This window comes from Gymnoscopelus braueri, assembly GCF_963280865.1.
Source record: "Gymnoscopelus braueri genome assembly, chromosome: 10".
Classification (NCBI taxonomy): domain Eukaryota; kingdom Metazoa; phylum Chordata; class Actinopteri; order Myctophiformes; family Myctophidae; genus Gymnoscopelus; species Gymnoscopelus braueri.
Window position 1 is genome coordinate 16,994,698 of NC_137611.1, and position 18,508 is coordinate 17,013,205.

General features: G+C 40.8%; 1 protein-coding gene across 1 annotated transcript in view; it reads right to left on the reverse strand.

Annotated features, from left to right (window-relative positions):
- The window catches only part of LOC308094355 (xenotropic and polytropic retrovirus receptor 1 homolog), a 47,925-nt gene that overhangs the window by 28,162 nt on the left and 1,255 nt on the right, over positions 1–18,508 (reverse strand). The window contains exon 2 of the mRNA XM_080440960.1: positions 3,742–3,793. Within this exon, the coding sequence (XP_080297086.1) occupies positions 3,742–3,793 (52 nt within the window). The remainder of the gene's footprint in view (positions 1–3,741; positions 3,794–18,508) is intronic.

An 18,508-nucleotide genomic window follows, 5' to 3' on the forward strand; every position in this document is an offset into this window, starting at 1 on the left:
TTGGCTATGGCCAGTCAGTCAATCGGTCAGCCAGTGAGCCATACCACGAACGCTACATTCGACTCATTGCCATAGCATCATATAAAAGGCACAACTCTGTATCAGAGGGCAATAATAGCACTATAACTAATACATAGGGTATATGACTAAAACAGAATCATTGATGACTAGTATGGACATAATATGACATGTTTTAAAAAGCATACATGACCCATCCGTCGTCTACTTAATCAGTAACTCCCCCATTGGGATGCAATACAATCTTTTTATACAGTGACCATAGCAGGTTAACAATTAGGTCACATGAATTCAACAGTTATAACAACATCCAAATTTATGCTTTGGTGTAAAAGGGTTGTGCGACAATAGGCTTAAGTCTAAACATTGTGACGGTCATAACTCCTCTTGTAAAAACATGTTACGTTATAATATTAATATCCATGGTATCCCTCGGAAAACTCCAATTTCACTGAGTATATTGTTTCTGTAGTGACAGACAGCTGATATTATCTCACACATATATATAAAATGTCTCATGTGCCCGGGACCAAGCCAAAGCACTGCTAGTGCATTATACAACGTCCGGCACACTTAAATATAATGGCTTTACCTACATAAAACGGTAGACTCCTTAGAGATGTTTTTTTTTCTTTTCAGGAGATCAGTCATAATGTGCGTAATGTTTGACATTTTCCACACACACTTGTGTTTGGGTCTGTGACTGTTATTCAGAGCGGGACACAACGGTTTTTAGTCACAGTAATTCTTAGAAGCGGAAGGTGGAGGGCTGTATATATAAATTTAGATGTACAAACTGGAACAGACCAGGACAACCAGTCCAGCCAGCCAGTCCTTACGTCCGTCCGTCACTTACCATGACCTAGAATGGCCCGGGAGACTCATAGTAGCCATTTATTGGTCATAAAAATCAGAATGGAAAAGCCTACTGTATGAATCACAGGATCATAGTAGATACCGAGCATGTAAATAGATTATTAAAAGAATGTGTTTGGGGCAGAGAGTCATAAAAACAGATGCTGTCCAAGCTACACGTTGGCTATGGCCAGTCAGTCAATCGGTCAGCCAGTGAGCCATACCACGAACGCTACATTCGACTCATTGCCATAGCATCATATAAAAGGCACAACTCTGTATCAGAGGGCAATAATAGCACTATAACTAATACATAGGGTATATGACTAAAACAGAATCATTGATGACTAGTATGGACATAATATGACATGTTTTAAAAAGCATACATGACCCATCCGTCGTCTACTTAATCAGTAACTCCCCCATTGGGATGCAATACAATCTTTTTATACAGTGACCATAGCAGGTTAACAATTAGGTCACATGAATTCAACAGTTATAACAACATCCAAATATGAAAAATAGGATGCTTCAGTCAATAGCCTGATTGTAGACTAGATGATAAAATAATTTCCCACACAAGCAGTCCAAGAGTTACATAGGGGTGCAAGAATAAGGGCTGTCCACAAACATTGAACTACACCACATATCTTCTACATACTTTAGAATGTTGGCTCAATCACTGTCAAAAAAAGACAAGAGTCACAATGCTATGGCAATTTTCACAAAAGTGAATACACAGAGTGATACTAGCTTGACCACACAGAAATATGTCTACTTTAATGCAGTGTGATGTCATATACGGTAGATGTTGTAAATTATTGCTTCATATCCGTTTTTACGAGACCACGATGGATGATGGATTATGTTGATGGAAAGCAATGTGGAAAAAACACAGAAGGTCTTTTTTTTTTTTCGTATCCTTTAATTTCTAAGTCTTAGTTCACGGCTGCTGATATACACTGGTACCGTTTTGGGAGTTGACCACTAACAGCTAATGTCTTTTATTATTGTACTGTTGACCACTGACCATGGAAGAACAGGTGCATACTGACAAACTACAGGTTTAAGTGATCAAATGACTGCTGTTTGTAACTTAACCGTGATCTAATTTGTTTTGTGAGTATGTACAGCCAGCATATAATGTGTACAGCAATGCACGGTGAGATCGTGATGATTTTTGCATCGAACGTCATGAGTATGCTATTAATAGAGTTTAATGATCATGCCGCATACTGTGATGAAGGTCTTAGCAGCACACAGAGAATGCTGTTTATGAGGACAATATGATATCATGGCATGAAAACACCCCGTGATTAAATAATGACAGTACTGCAGGAGTTGCCTTACAACATACTGCTGCCAATAAAAGGCCTATATCATAGCTCATATTATGAGATAGCTACAGCACATAGTGTAACAGGAGGAGGAAAGATTACAGAATACAGACGCATCATAGTCACACACCCACTGGTAGCTTAGACTCAGCAGACCCAAGCATGTCCTTGTGGTGTCATAGGTTCGAATACCGCCTATGATCTTCTAGGCTAGAAGATAAGTCAATGCTTCCTCTCGCTGATCTTCTACTGCCATGCAAATAATCTATTAAATCTAATGGAAAGAACGACGCAATGTTTCAGCCAAAAGAACATGTTGGAACATACACCGAGTCACAAAACAAATGTACAATCCTATTCATAGGAGTTTTACAGCAGAAACAATAATGGTTTCTATGATTAAACGTTTCCCAGTACTTGGTGAACTGACCTATTGATAATTTTAGATTTAACCACTTTAAATCTGGCTGGCATACCTATTTTGGGCACGTCATTATAGGCGGAAATTGTCCATAAATTGTAAAAAATTCTACAAGCTCACAATGCCATTATAGCAGCTTTCTGCCATGCATTTATCCTACATTAGTTCTGCAATATTTTTTTGTAGAACCAATTAACTACAAAGAGACACTGGGTATCTAAAAATAATTTTGTAGACGTAATCAAGATATAGTAGTACTGTACATGCACTTATTTGGGTGTTATGTGCAACTCATTTTCATGTTTTTACTTGAATTGACTTTCTCGATTGAGCAAGATTGATGGCTCTGAAGTCCTGAAAACCTAACAAGACTGAGAAGATATTACCTGCCTGACTGGTTGAGCTACAGTAGCAATCTTCATGCTAACAGCTCTGTGTTGTCTGTCTGTCTGTCTGTGTTTGTGCACATCATGTATAAAATGGGTCAGAGTCTGGCTAAGAGCCATCGTCAAAACGTACAGCACGCACACATGCACACACGCACACACACACACACACAGGTTGTTACAAACTACAACTAGCGAACCCTATTAATTAGACCAGGAGCTGTAGTCTGCATTAAGTGTCATTGCAAAATTGATCATGTAGTCTGCATTAAGTGTCATTGCAAAATTGATCATAAGTGGGATTTGACCTCAAAATGTCATCAATACATTGCGTCTTAGCCTTCTGTCTGTGTGTGTGTGTGTGTGTGTGTGTGTATGTGTGCGTGCGTAGGAAATCCTTTCTGTAGTTCTCCGCCACAATCATTACAACCAAACACTACCCACGTCAACCACAACCGGTTGAACTCATTCCTGCCACTTCCCACTGGTACCAACGTAAGCCAGTGCGATATCTTGGAATTTGTCTTACTAAAAACTGCAGTAAGCCAATAATTACAAATTAAAAAACATCACACCTGACTTTGCACCCTTAACCTATGGCTATTTATAGATAGGAGATGAGACGTGATCAATTAGCCAGTAATAAACTTCCATTAACCACTTAAGCCCTATATACTTGTCAATCATACGACATATTAACTCAAAGAATGTTTGTAATATTTACCTTCAATAGATGGGGCCTGGTCCTGAGCGGAATACAGCATTTCTTTGAATGCCTGCAGAGAAAGAAAGAGGTACAGTAGAAAGAGATCAGACAGATAGAAAACAGAAGCTGAAATTGTTGCTTTGTTTACACACTGAATTAGAATACATAAACACACAACAATACATAAGTAACAAGGAGTACATTATTTTTCGAATATTTCATCATATTTTATTTTATGTCATGTGGCTTGAAACATCACTTACAGTATGCCTAATTTATACTTTGTGCAGTGTGTCATTAAGGAACCGGAATCGTTAGAATCCTGAAGGATCCCAACACTTTTTGCAACAATGTACAGTAAGCGCAACCAGGTTCCCTTTACTACCTCAGTCATAACCAGATTAAACTCCTAACAAACATCTGCAAAACAAACAAACAAACCACGACAATCTCATCTCAGGCCCTCTGCATCAAACACGGTGTGAAACTGCACTGCAATAAATCCATGAGTGGAAACTCATTCGGTTGGCTGAATGAGTTGGTAAAAACAAGACAGAGCTAGCGCAGCAGTTTGGAGTTGAGAAATGCAGTATTTAGTGACATTCAACAGACCTGCTATTTAAGTAAGCAGACATGCTATCATAAAAAGTGGCACCAGTCACGCAGCAGTCGTTTTTTTTACCAGCAGTTGCAACTAAAGTTGTCGGTTACAGAGGGACTATCTATCTACCTCAAAGTAAGTAGTGACAAAGCATAAACAACAGTTTAGCTTTGGCAAGTGGCCACAGTGTAAACAGGATAAATACACTCTTAAGATGTGCAGTAGTTAGCAAAGATTTTGACACACCCCCACTAATGTATAATGTATGTGCAAAATGGTCAATAGTGCATGATGTCAGGGCACACAAAATACAACCCCCTAAGCACACCAAAGCAGCACACTATGCCTTGCATTTATCCTTACATACTGTATTCCACAACAGTGATTTGAAAGGATTCATTGTTGCGCTTGTTCAAAAATCAACATGCCTGGAGCTGTAGTTGGTGATACACAATCAATAGAAACCAGTCAAACATCTATGCTTAGTTGCATGCTGGTGTTGCGTGCCGTAATTGGCAGATATACAAGCTCACCACGCGTCACATTCGTGACTTATGACTGCATGTACTCCAAGCTATGTCATCCCAGTCACAAACAGTTCACTCAGATTGCTCCTCCTGGCTGTCAGGCAAGCAGTGCTGATACTGAAGCATCCGCTGTTGAACCAATCAGCTATGGAGCAGCTTCTACCCCCCCCCCCCCCCCCCCCCCCCAAGTCATAACACTCATCCCGCACCCCAATGCACCTTATCACCACTGCACTGCCACTGACTGCTCTCTCCTTATCAACGCACCCCTCACCCCACTCCCACATGTGCACTTACTGTACCTTCCTTACCTTATCATCACAACACTGTCACTGACTGAACCCCATATTATCTTGTATGCTTTTATCTTTGATTATGTTATTTTCCGTTACTATGCTACTTGTTGTTACATATGTACACTATAAACTTTCATCATTGCTTAAGAAGCTGCATGAGAAGCTGAAGGATCGAGGATTTCAGTGCAAAGTGACTATTATGCAATTGGCAAAGCTTTCGACTTAAAACTTTGATTTGATGTCAAATCAAAGTTTTAAGTTATGCAAGGCTACACGCTGATATGCAGATTAAAATAATGTGTTTGAGACATCTGAATTGAGGCAAACCACCACAATGTATGTGGCAGGTGTTGGTGATGGATTCAAAAAGCCTGAATGACCCTGAGATTTGTGATACGAAACATGTTTGGTCTACATAGCACCGATGTTTTATTGTAACAAAAATAATTCAGTGTTTAACCACTTAAACCCTATACTTTGTACTTCTGTATGTCAGTCAAATAGTGAAAATAGGCAATCTACAATCTCAAAACACATGAGCTTGTAGATTGGCTATATTCAGCAAATGTTTGCCTAGCTATTTCAGCCAAATGTTCATCCATTTTTTGCAGAATGTTCGCCTATGACAACATACCCACAACCAGAATAGGGATGCTAGGGTTCACATGGTTAATGATGACAACTGTCTTTATGAACCTGAGATAATGCTGAACTAAAAACAAAAAACAACTCTTGAGCCAGTGAGCGTAATGCAATAATTCTGTCACTTAGTGTTTCCAAGCAGGCTCTTCTCTCCAGGCCTGACTACATCCGTGGACATATTTCATAATAAACTGTCTGCCTTGAGGTTGTTCTTGTTGAAATAACAGCCCAGTTTAGACATTCCATAAAGTTGCATAGTTTAAAATGCAACTTGAATAATGCAACCTGCATTATTCACCAGGCCTTGTTGATTGGACATATGTTCACAGACTAATGCATGCGCACACATAAATTAGTATGCATCAATTAATTTGTCTTAAAAAAAAAAAACTGTACACATGTCACAATCCTATTATAAATTATATACAACATACGCACCAAGTTTCTGTGCAATGTTTCACGCGTACAGCAGTGTATGACTGTGTGTGTGTTTAATAGAACTGCTGTAGCAGAGGCACTGACTCATAAAATAATCCCTTAAAATAAACATCATTGTTGCACTGCTGCAGCCACAGAGCAGTTCAGTGTTCAGTGCCTTGCTCAAGGGCATCAACGCCCAAAAGTTGAAAGTGTTAGCCCTCGACTAACTCCCTTCCTGAAGGCCCCGGAGTCATGTTGTAAACAAGTGCAGTGCAGTCCATACGTCAGTCTCTCTCTCCCTCTGTTATCGTCTTTGTACATCTGCAGTCCGTCTCTCCACTGGAGTGTCAGAACAAGAGAAGAAGACAAGTCGTTCTCTCTCACTCTCGCTCTTCACTGAATTGAATGCTAGTAGGGCAGTAGCACAGTCAGTCTCTTTTATTCTCTCCCCCATCTCTCTCTCGCTCCCTCTCTCTCTCTCTCTCTCTCTACAAGTGGTGGACAGTAGTAGAGTCAAGACAGTCAATGTTTCAGACAGCCTCGGAGCACAACAAGGAAACAATGCCCACGCTGTGCCAGCCAAGCAGCCAATCAGCTTGCAGCCATGCAGGCACAGTGGAGCAGAGGACAGAAGTAGCTCATGTAGCAGACCAGACACAAGGCCAAATCAAGGTCACGCTGCAGCCTAGATGAGCCTGTCACCTAAATCCACAAATTGCCACACGGCCGGTGTCGGCCGCGCAAATAACCGATTTTCAACGACACATTTATCACTTGAAAATCAGTTGTTCATGGCGAGCGACAGCGCTGTGCGACGAAGCATAAATTAGGCTTTAGCCTGTCAGTGAGCCAAGCAGCCGATTATGCTCACTGACTCGACAGCGCAGTCATAACAATAACAACAACAACAACAACGTGGACAGCAGGCATCACACTCCAAATAATAAGCATGGCTTAAAGAGCTCCTTGCCAAAAGTGGAATTAAGCAATAACATCCTGTTCCAGTGATCAGCCATCCTGGCTCAAGGTCACACATTCGTTTCCACCCCACCACAGCACCACTGAACATTCTGTGGTTAGTATCTGAGTCAATCTTGAATAGTTGATTGATAAGATATTTAGAAACTAGAGACCACATGATAGATACTTAGAAACTAGAGACCACACCACATTATGGATACTTAGAAACTAGAGACCACACCACACCACACCACATTATGGATACTTAGAAACTAGAGACCACACCACATTATGGCTGCAACTATTGATTATTTTCTTCTCATCGATTATTCTATCAAACAGTTTTTTTGATTAATCGGATAATTAAGAAGTGTTTTTTTTCTTTGCAATTAACTAATCAATTAGTCTGATTAACCATTTAAGCCTTATTTTATACTTTGTCGTACAAAGATGTCATTCACAAATTAAATACCCAAAATAGCCAATCTACAAGCTCATACCGCGTCGCATTGCACAGCGTTACACAATTATCGAACATTTTTTATAATTATAATTTAATAATAATTAAATCGGTTGGTTCAATTAACACATTGGGTGCCAGAGGTTTATTAAAATATTATACGTTGAGTGCCTGCATTTCTTCCATCCACTTGCGTTATACGTTTCGTGCTGTAGAAGCCCTGACGCGGAAGTGCATGTAAACAAAGCGTGCGTGCGAGACGGCGGAGGGTCCCGACTAACGCCTGGAACAATAATATTTCCAACGCGATCCTCCATTGCAGCGTGATCGCCGATCGAAAACGGCTCGTTTCCACCACGTTAAAAATAAATGGAGATATTAAGCTTTTAGTCAAGGAGATAACATTGAAAACGCCGACTGGAAGGATTTTTGACATGGAGCCACATCCAGCCTCTTCTTCTCAGAAACTCCTTGGGTGATGTCAAAGTTTCGTTTTAGCGCCCCACGTGGGCCACTCGTATAAAAATAGAATTGGGTCAAAAACGGTCCGGACCGTTTTCGGCACTTCTCGTTTGGATCCTCAAAAACGGTCCGGACCGTTTATGGCACTCGATGTGTTAACTGTTGCAAACTTGCACCCCTAGACCACAGGACAGCTCCACAGTACGTGTTGTGTTGTGACTGGTTGAAATGTAAGGATCCCCATCCTTAACTTTCAACCAGTCACAACAGGGTTGAGGTTATGATGACATCTAACGGCGGGAATCCAGGATTGATCAAAACACGTAGATCCGTTTTGTCTTGACTAAGCGTAACCCGAGAAATCAAACACTCAGCAGGCGAGAGGGAGAAAGAATGATGGAGACACATAAAGAACGCTTTCAAGCGTGTTTGTGAATGTGTGTACAATGACGTCCGTCCACCGACGCTCAACCCAGATCCACTGCCTTCACTCCGTTTTCCCAGCTACGCCAAGAGAAACAGCTCCTCTCTCTCTCTCTCTCTCTCACACACACACACAGACGCAGCAGTGATGTGATCCCAGGTCAGGCCTCCCGCTTCTGTGTAAACCTCTGACCGTTGGGAGGCACTCAGGCAAACCGAGCAGAGTAAAGTGAGAACCATGTGATTGGAATGGATAGTGAGGAGCTTCAACACTAATCACACAATGTACAATAATTTAAAAAATAATAATAATAACAGCAATAAATACAAATTATAATAATAATAGTCGCTAATTGGCAAATCTATTAAACCAATTCTACTAGCAGTAGAATCATCAGATTCTGTGACAATACGTCTATTGGGAACTTTGCCCCATTTGGGTCCAACACTATAAACATTGTGCACCCATGCAGTAGATGTTAATGGGGCTAATGGGAAGTATGACTAATATTCTGTATAGTTATACACTACATAAATAGTCGTTTGGAGGTTAATCCAATAATTGACTATGAAGAAAACATTGTTTAATCATTGACGGATCACATGTAGGTAACACCAGAATGAAGCTGAAAGGCAATTTGTCTCAGCAAATTGTGCCAAATATAAACAAACAAGCACCAAGTGACCGTTTTTCTATTGTTTCCTCGATGTGGGCTTTGGTCAAATGGATGCAAGGCTCCATTATATAAATATGGTTGGATGTGGTTGTTTGTTTGTGAGAGGAACACAATGGAAATAAGTCCTGGACTTAATTGTCCAACATGTTAGCATCTGTTATTTGCAATTCAAATAAACTAAACTAGTAAACTAAGGTTCAATGGAACAATCAGTCGGGTGAGAGGCAGCTCGCAAAAACAGAAGACAAAAATCTGTAATAAGAAAGACAAAAAGGCGGGGGGGGGGGGGGGGGGGGGGGCGGGAAGAAGAAGAAAGTAGCTGGGTGGAAAGGTTTGAATGTTGAGCGCTCGTGGAACTAACTGCAGTAGGTACATTTTGCAAGATGCTGGTATACAACAAAAACACACTTTCCCACACTTCTCCTAGATTGAGCAGTGAGTATTTTTTCTTCACGTCATCAGAAGGCTAACTCAGCAGGTGCTAAGGCATAAGTTTCCAAAACATAACACAGTGTAACAGTGTAACAGGAACGAGGGCAGCCTGGCTTATCCTTTCAGATTACCCTACTTCTCTCTCTCTCTCTCTCTCTCTGACCTTCACTCTCCCCACCTCTATCCTATCTATTCCATCTATCTCTCCCTCCGTCACGTCCTCTTGCCCCTGTGTGTTGAGGTTTTTTTCCCCATCTCAGTAATGTCCTGGCCGCTTGCTCACCTTGTGGTTACTCAGCCACCCACAGACATATTCAGTGTTGCCAGATGTTGCGAGAGAAACAGGCAACCAGGTGAGAAAGGGCCAAAATAAGCAACTAGGGCAGTTCAGTCAAACTTTATTGTCTAATGTTGTTTTAGGGCAGTGGTTCTCAAACATTTTCACAAGGACCCCCACACAAGATTTGTGTTTTAAAATGTTTCAAAAAAACATTCCAGACACCTTAGACACTAGTTTAAAAAAACCAACATTTACAAGCAACTTTACAGACAAACAATGCCAACATCGCTTATAATAAGCAGACTTGGCAACACTGGAGATGTTTCCCATTCTCGCTTGTCCCTTCTTTTCCTCATCTTTTTTAGCTCACATTAATACGCGTTTCCACACACACACACACACACACACACACACACACACACCCTGTGGCCATCACCCACTCGCCACTGTGAAACCGCATCGACATCTCCATCTATGTGACTGCGAGTGATTTTGTATGTTTGTGTGCAACAGGAAGAGAAACACGAGACAAAGTGAGAACAAGGATCGCGTGTTAAAACGTGCGTCGTGTGTATACAAGTAATTTAGCTTGTCCTCAGTGAATGGCGACTACAACTGACCCGTCTCTCTTTCCCTCTACCCTCCTCCCCGACCATTTTGCCATTCACCCGCTCTTCAATTTTTGATTTCTCTCACCTTATCCCACATTATTTCTCCTCCCCCTCTCTCCATTTCTATCCCAACTCCACTGCTTAACGTGTCCTTGATCTTTCTTTTCACACTCTCTACTTGCCTCCATTTTGCCTAATCGTCATTTTTTCCATTCCTTTCCTCACAGCCCCCCCACCACAAGCTTGAACATCATATCTCGACACCAAACTGTCAGAAGGCTTATGTGAGTCATAACTGGATAATGCTCTCAACTATCTCCCACAGAAACCCCACATCCTGATATGCTGCATCTCTGTGGTTTCTGTGAGGTCCGACAGACAGGCAACATTGTCTTTGTCATTGGAGCACGCATTGTGATGCGTGATGTATGGATCCAATGCATTGTGATGCGTGATGTATGGATCCAATGCATTGACAATGAGCAATGGTGTGTGTACTGTGTGTGTGTGTGTGGGGGGGGGGGGGGTATCGTCAGGAACATCAAACACCTTCTGAGTGAGTTTCTTGCGGGGGCAGGACATTTACTGCAGGAGAATGACGTCATGCTTTATGACTGCTCTTGCTGACACTATCCGCAGGACTAAGGCTAGCAGCTTTAATCATAATCAGAATTTGGTCCAGCGTCCCCTCAAATGACCGGGTTACGAGTTGAAATGGTTTGTGGGCTCACCCGTGGCGGGTACCCACATGACCACAGTTCTACAGAGTCTGAACATGGCATGCCTGGGTCTCTGAGTGAGACGATACGTGGCATATATTCAGTTTGGGTCTCCATTGGGGCTAGGGCTAATTAGGCTATATCAAATTCCCCAAGAGGATAGATCCATTTGAATCAACTAAAGATCAATGGTTTCCATGAAACACGACTGTGGACTGATGTTATATTAGACTATTATTATGCCTGCTGTGTTGTCATTATAGTCAAGCCAAGTCAAATGTTTATATAGCACATTTAAAAACAACAGCAATTGACCCAAAGTGCTTTCCAAAACAAGAGCAAAAAATAGGCCTTAGTCTATTCACAAAGCAAAATAAAGGCATCTAACGTAGTAAAAAAGTAATAAAAATAAAAATAGAAACAAAACAGTAGCAAACAACAAAAACAAATAGAAACAAAGCAGTAACAAACAACAACAATGACCTCAAACTGTGTTAAAAGCAAGAGTTAAAAGGTGCAAGAGCAAAGCTTTAAACTCAATTCAAAATTTTACTGGAAACCAGTGCAGTTGTACCAGCGCCGGGGTAATATGTTCTTGTTTCTTTGTTCCAGTAATGAGTCTAGCAGCAGAATTTTGAACCATCTGCAAACGGGAGATGGTGGACTGGGGCAGCCCCAGATATAGGGAATTACAGTAGTCCAAACGAGAGGTGATAAAAGCATGGGTTACTGTGACTAGGTCTGTGTGTGTTAAAATGGGTTTCAGCTTGGCTATAGTTCTACAACGTGTTGAGATTTGGCACTAGAATAACATTTTATTGAAATTATATGAAAAATCACACCCTGTGTGAAGTGGGCGGTGTCTTGCTAGCTAATCACAATACTGAATGGAGTCAACCAATCATGTACAAAAGATAAATACATTTATTGAAACACTCTTTATGATGGACGAAACCATAACTTGAAAAAAACAAATTTTTGGTTTTTTTCAAGTTATGGTTCCTTATATAGGGCTATGCACATGTGTCATGTGACACTGGCCAATCACAGTCCTGAATAGACTGTGATTGGCCAATCACAGCGCAGGATAATTGTACAAATTTCCTGGGCCCAGATCACAGCGCAGGAAAATGTACATTTTTCCAAATCTCACTTATAGGGGCGGTTTCACCGCCCAAAAAAACTGATTGAAATATTCATTCTTATTTTCATTATTTTTCAGCAGTGCAAATGGACTCAAACTCATCCACATTGAAATAGCCTCCATCTCTCTGTAGCTTCTCCTTTAACCTATTATTCACAAGTCACTACACATGGGCCATGGAAGGACATGACTGAATTGTGCAATTAAGGAAGTTTAGAGAAAAAACAAGCCCATCTAAGCTGGACTCTGGATACCATGCAGCCGGTTTGACTTGACGACTTCCCTCTTATGTGATATAAATCTCTGTTCTGTTCTGGTGGCAGGACTGGCAGAATGGAAGATGAGTCACCGTTTCGAAAATGAATCAATATTACGCTTCCATTCGAATGCATTTATCTTGCCCAAACTAGAAATAATGAAGCAATTTCCTGCTTAACTTGACTTCTCTGTTGGTGCCATCTGACATCTGGTTTTACACTCGTTCTAAAATTCTTACTTATGGTAGAGTATGTTGTTAATACAATATAACTTATACAATTGGGGGGGTTGTATTTAGTCTCCCTGCTCTTCTGTTGAGACATATAGATTGTGTCAAAGGACAGGTCTCACCAGGACACAGGATCTGACACAAATTTTGACCTGATGGTCAAGATTCAATTCCCCTGAGCTCAGCTCAGACAGAGGCAGGCTCTATTAGCGCAATGGTAAAAAAATACAGGAAACCGGGTTAAAATCTGGGGTAGAAGAGGGAAGTTACAGCTTTTTCAGCTACTTCACAAATTACATTTCAGCAAATGGTCTGGCTGGACGGGAATCGAACCGGGGACTCGCTGATCAGGGTATTGAGCCCATGTGGTATGCGCCCATAATTTTAAAATCAGTCTGCTCTGGTAATCCTATCCCCAAGTACTTTTCTTAATACAAAAAAATGCATTTACAGTAGGGATGGGCATTTTGGCATTTTGTTTGTAAATGTGTACACTTGAGAATGTTGACATTTATCCACGGTTAACCATAGCATGACATCTTATGACATTTTATCTTGCTTTACTTTGAAGTCATAATGGCCCAGCTCCAGTCTCCACATGACAGGAGTGCTTAGGTGTTGGAATGAACTTGAGCCCCAGGGTTGGACACCCAGCCAGTACCCCCTTCAGGGAAGTAGTAGTAGGAAAAAGTAAGACCCGCAGCTGTGTGTGAGTACATGTACATTAGTATGGAGTGTGTGTGTGTGTGGTATGTGTGTGATCCTCTAATGCTAGTCAGGTGGTAGCTTGTGCCATCTAACTCAATTCTCCTCTTCGATGTCCTTCTTACCTCTCTCTAATTCTTTCCCTCCCTCTCTCTCTCTCTCTCTCGCTTCCATCCTTCGCTCCTTCATTCTCACCTACTGCTCTGGTTCTTCTCCTCTATATTTCTTATCCCTTCTGTTATTCGGTCTCTTTCATTCTTGTGCAGTTTGTATTTTTCTTTGTTTGCTTTTAAAATGCCAGGTGTATATGGGATGTGTACATTTTCAAATAATAATAATGTGTCGTTGTCAAATCTGTTGTTCTCTTTGCACTTCATATCCTAACCTTTAGTTTCTTCATCTCCTATCTGTATTCTCAACACTTTCTCACAGTTTTTTCCCCCTTCACATGATAAGACCAGTAGAAGTGTCTCTCTTCCATGACTATTTGCTGCTGAGCGTTGCATTACTGATGAAGAACAACTGAACCAGAACACATATACACAGATAAAGACAATCTCATACACAAACAACACACTCCATGGCCCGACCACTAACATGTACAGCAGCATGTACATATATACTGTATATACAAAATAGCAGAAAGATCCGACCTACAGGACAATTTGAGCTTGTAGATCTGCTATTTTTGAAAATGTATTAAATGCACCACTAGAAAAGAAAATAAAAACATGTGCACACAGACTCTCTCTCAACCTCTTCCATGACATTATCAGCACTTGACCGATGTGCAATGTCTCATATTTCATAATGAATGTAGAGCTTCTGTTCTCTCAAAGTTAATTCCATTCATGTCCATCTAAAAAAGAGCTGACATTGCATTAAGTGATCTGGTATCTCAGAAGGTACACATTATTAGAGCATCCAACCTTCCTTATCGAATTATGAATTCAATTAAAGTTTGGTTTCTGTTTTTTTTTTGGTTTCTTTTCTTTTTTTTGTGGCTTCAAAATACAAAAATGTTTTTATACAGTTTTTCTGGATACAAAAAACTAAATTTAAAGTTTGTGAAAATGATACATCAAGCTAAGTGTGTCGGGCATTTTCAGAGATGTAGGCTATTATTTAGCCTTCACTAAGATTTAGCTTCATGAGTATGCGAGTGTGTGTGTCCTCGACAGGGAGCAGTGAACAAATAGCATCTCCACAATAAAGTACAGGCTGAGTCTCTCCAGCAGGCTGTTATTGTTGTTGCAGATTTGGGTATTTTATTGCCTTTAGTGGCATTGGCTCCACAGAAAATCATAGTTTAGTAGTGCATGTGGTAAGATAGCATCCGGATCTCTGTCACTTTCCTCCTTGAGGTATAAATGATTCAACCGTACAATGTGTGCTAAGGAATATGTGCTCTAAAAAAAATTCTACTGGGTGCACATTCAATTACATGAGTTTACCCATTTTACCCAATATTATAACATTTCTGGCTACAACCTAAAAGCCAGCTGACACCTAATGACGAGCCATATATAGCACCAATTAGTAGAATATTTTGCATCTCTGAATGATTTTAACTATTTTAAAGAGATTTTAAGAGTTTAGGATGGACACAATGTGGCCCCTGCAAAAGGCTTGCAGACAGAAAGCTATTACATCAGGTGACAGCTGTGGATTTCTTCTCCATTTTCTTCCATGGCTCTGCATGCTGTTCTGAGTCTGACCGAAAGCAGCCACCATCAGCAAAGTGACTTCCCATACACGAATACCACGACGTGCTCTCCCACCCGGACTCTCAACACCGGCATGCTCTTTCCTGCTTTCTCCTTTCGACCCTCAGATTCTCCCCTTCTTTCTTCCTTACCTCTACCTTTTCCGACTCTTCATCTTTCGGTCTACTCTCCCATCTCCTCCTCTTCCTACTCACTCAGCTCTCTTCAGTACTTTATTTATTACTAATAACATTGTCCTCGACTTTAACTTCAATAATTAGTTATACATTCGATTGGTGGATAAATTAGCTTTCCTCTAACACAGATGACAGAAAGCCAAGCCTTTGTATTAAAAAGGCTTCGGTCATGCTAGATATTTATCAGGGTAAAAAAAAGAGCTACTTTGTAACGGATCATTTGGAAATCCATATCATCCTTTTGGTCGGCCAGGCAGCCAATTATGCAGTCAGTCATGCCTTTGTTCAGCTGGTCAGTAAGTGTTCCAGTCCCGCAAACTGTTGCCCAGTAAGCCTGCCTAGAAAATAAGTCACATTTATATGTCCCATTGTTGCGAATAAAATCCTGTGACTCAATATTATTGATCCACAAATCAGTGGTATGGATGGACTACGTATTAAAAATGTACATAACTGCAATCTTACAGATGTAAAATAAATACATGATGTTCATTGTGTTAACGCCCTAATATTCATTCTCCTGCTACGCATCTGACCCAAACACAGCTGCTGTGAGAAAACATGACAAGCATGAAGCGGCTTGGGCCAGTATGAAACTGGAGAGCCTGATTCGGTCTATGGTTCAGCACACACATCCCATCATAACAGTGGTGCGCTGCTGCCAATTGTTGATCTGTCTTGCTATGCGTCTGACCCAAACACAGCTGCAGTGGGAAAACATGAAATGCGATCCAGGCCTACATGCATCTGCCTGGGTCTCAAAACATCACAGGCCTGAGTCCGTCTGGGTCACATCATTCAAGGCCTGTGTGCTTATGTGAAAGACTAGCCTGACTGGGCCCAAGTCCAGAATTACAGCTGAGTTATTAACTGGAACGGTAAGTCCAGAAAGGCAAACTAGGATCAACTTGACACGGTCATAGAAATAAGCATGTGATGACAGCTTTTCACCAGTTTGGTATTAGAATGATTTAAAACAGCCTTACATAACTGTTTTAATTAAATGGTGATCAGTTGGTCTGGCAGTTAACAACGTTAACCCTGGCATCACTATTTTGAGCATGCCATTATAGGTCAAACATTTTGAAAAATGTCCAGTCATTTTTACAAACTCTCAAAAAACAAGTGCAAATTTTCAAACATTAAATGGGTAAAAAAACGAAAACAGCAGATCTACTAGAGCTTGTACTGTAGATCGGCTATTTTCGCTATTCTGCGTTCAAGTATATAGGGTTCAAGTGGGTAAAGAAGTTAACCCCATAAAGCAGAAGGTTGTTTGCTCAATCTGTGGCAATTCCAGCTTTGATCTGGTGATGATGGGAGTTATCCTTTTAGCCTAAATGTCTGACTGTACTGTACCTCGTGCTGTTTACATTTCTGTCTAATAAAGTATTCAATCAATAAAACAAACAAACACAGAGATAGTCTTCAAATTGCTTTTCCAATAGCCTGATGACCATTGTCCAAAAGCTTTAAAACAACTATCATTCATATTAATGTGTGTGAAGATCAGAAGAGGGGAATCAGGATACACACATTACATCATTGAAGAATAGATGTTAGGCTACATAAACTATTGCTCCAAAAATGTTCCCGGGGGGGAACAAAGAGTCACCAGAGGCTTAAAATAGTTCCACACCACTTCAATGTCACAATTTCTATAAACAGGAAAGGCTTTGCCGGTGGTGTGTGCCTCAGCTCAGAAGCACTGAAACGGTCTCTGCTGCTGCAGTGACACAGACAGTGCTGAACCAAGTGTGACTGTGCAGACTCAGAGCAGAGGCAATGACTTATGAGAGAATACTGCAACGACCATCATCACACAACGCAGGCAGAGCTGCTCCGTGCAGGAGAGGGACAGGGGGAGAAACGCAGGCATGAAACATAGGCAACCCGGGGGGAGAAGAAATATGGTTTCTGAAATCTGCATTCCACACTTCGTACCGATTAGTCAATGACCAGTTTGTTAAGCTTATAGCTGATTTAAATAAATGCTTATTGACAAAAGACTATAAGAACTAATGATGTGTGTAAACTGTTATGTAATGACATGCTTGCTGATGCACACACAGTTCATTATTTATAATTGGAGCTAGAATTGTGCAGTACTGCAACTAACTATAGCATAATAAACACAGTACTGTACACATGTATAGTCGTAGTATAACAGTGGCAATGCATATTTCACAACCTTGCCCATAAAATTACAGCTGTTGGACTGCTGTGGACACACAAACTTCATCACAGCTAATAAGCTTGCTAACCCTAATGTGTTGCATCTCAACAACATTATGGTTCAATTAAGCACAGGACCACATAGTATACACATACAATTACATAGGAGTCGGACCACAATGGAAACAAGTTCCCAGGACTTTTTTGGGGTTATCCTTTTAACCTTAATGTCTGACTGTACCTCGCGCTGTTACAGTTCTGACTAATGAAGTATTCAATCAAACAAACAAACAGGCAAGATAATGACATAAGGAGGCGAGTGTGGCCTTTTCCCCCTCTTGTTCACAACATAGACCCATACTCAAAAGCTGACTGCCTATCTATTCTTTTAATTACACTGTAGTTGAATCAAGAGGAAGACTACAGTTAAACCAGTATTTAATTGTATAGCAATTATAGCATGTTTATTACACGCCCAGTGGGTCATTCTTAGTTGTTCTCTTAAGAGCAGACCCTCTTCATTACAGTGACCTTCTGAAGATGACTAATATTAATATAACTTCCATATAGCATCAAGATCGGTTGTGCTTATTTGGTGATTTAACTGGGAGATACCCGATATAAAAGGCTCATAATAAACAGCATCGATGTGCCAAAGGTTGCAGATTTGGCCTGAGTTTATCATCACCACCTTTCTCTCGCCCATTTGCACTCACTGACCTCATCCCATTCCCACCCAGTACAATGTTTAAAATTGGCAGGAGGGAAAAAAAACACGAACACGTTTCTGCTCTGTCAGCGGTTTAGGACAGAGACAGACAGACAGAGGGGGTTAAACAGGCTGCAAGATGATCTAAATAT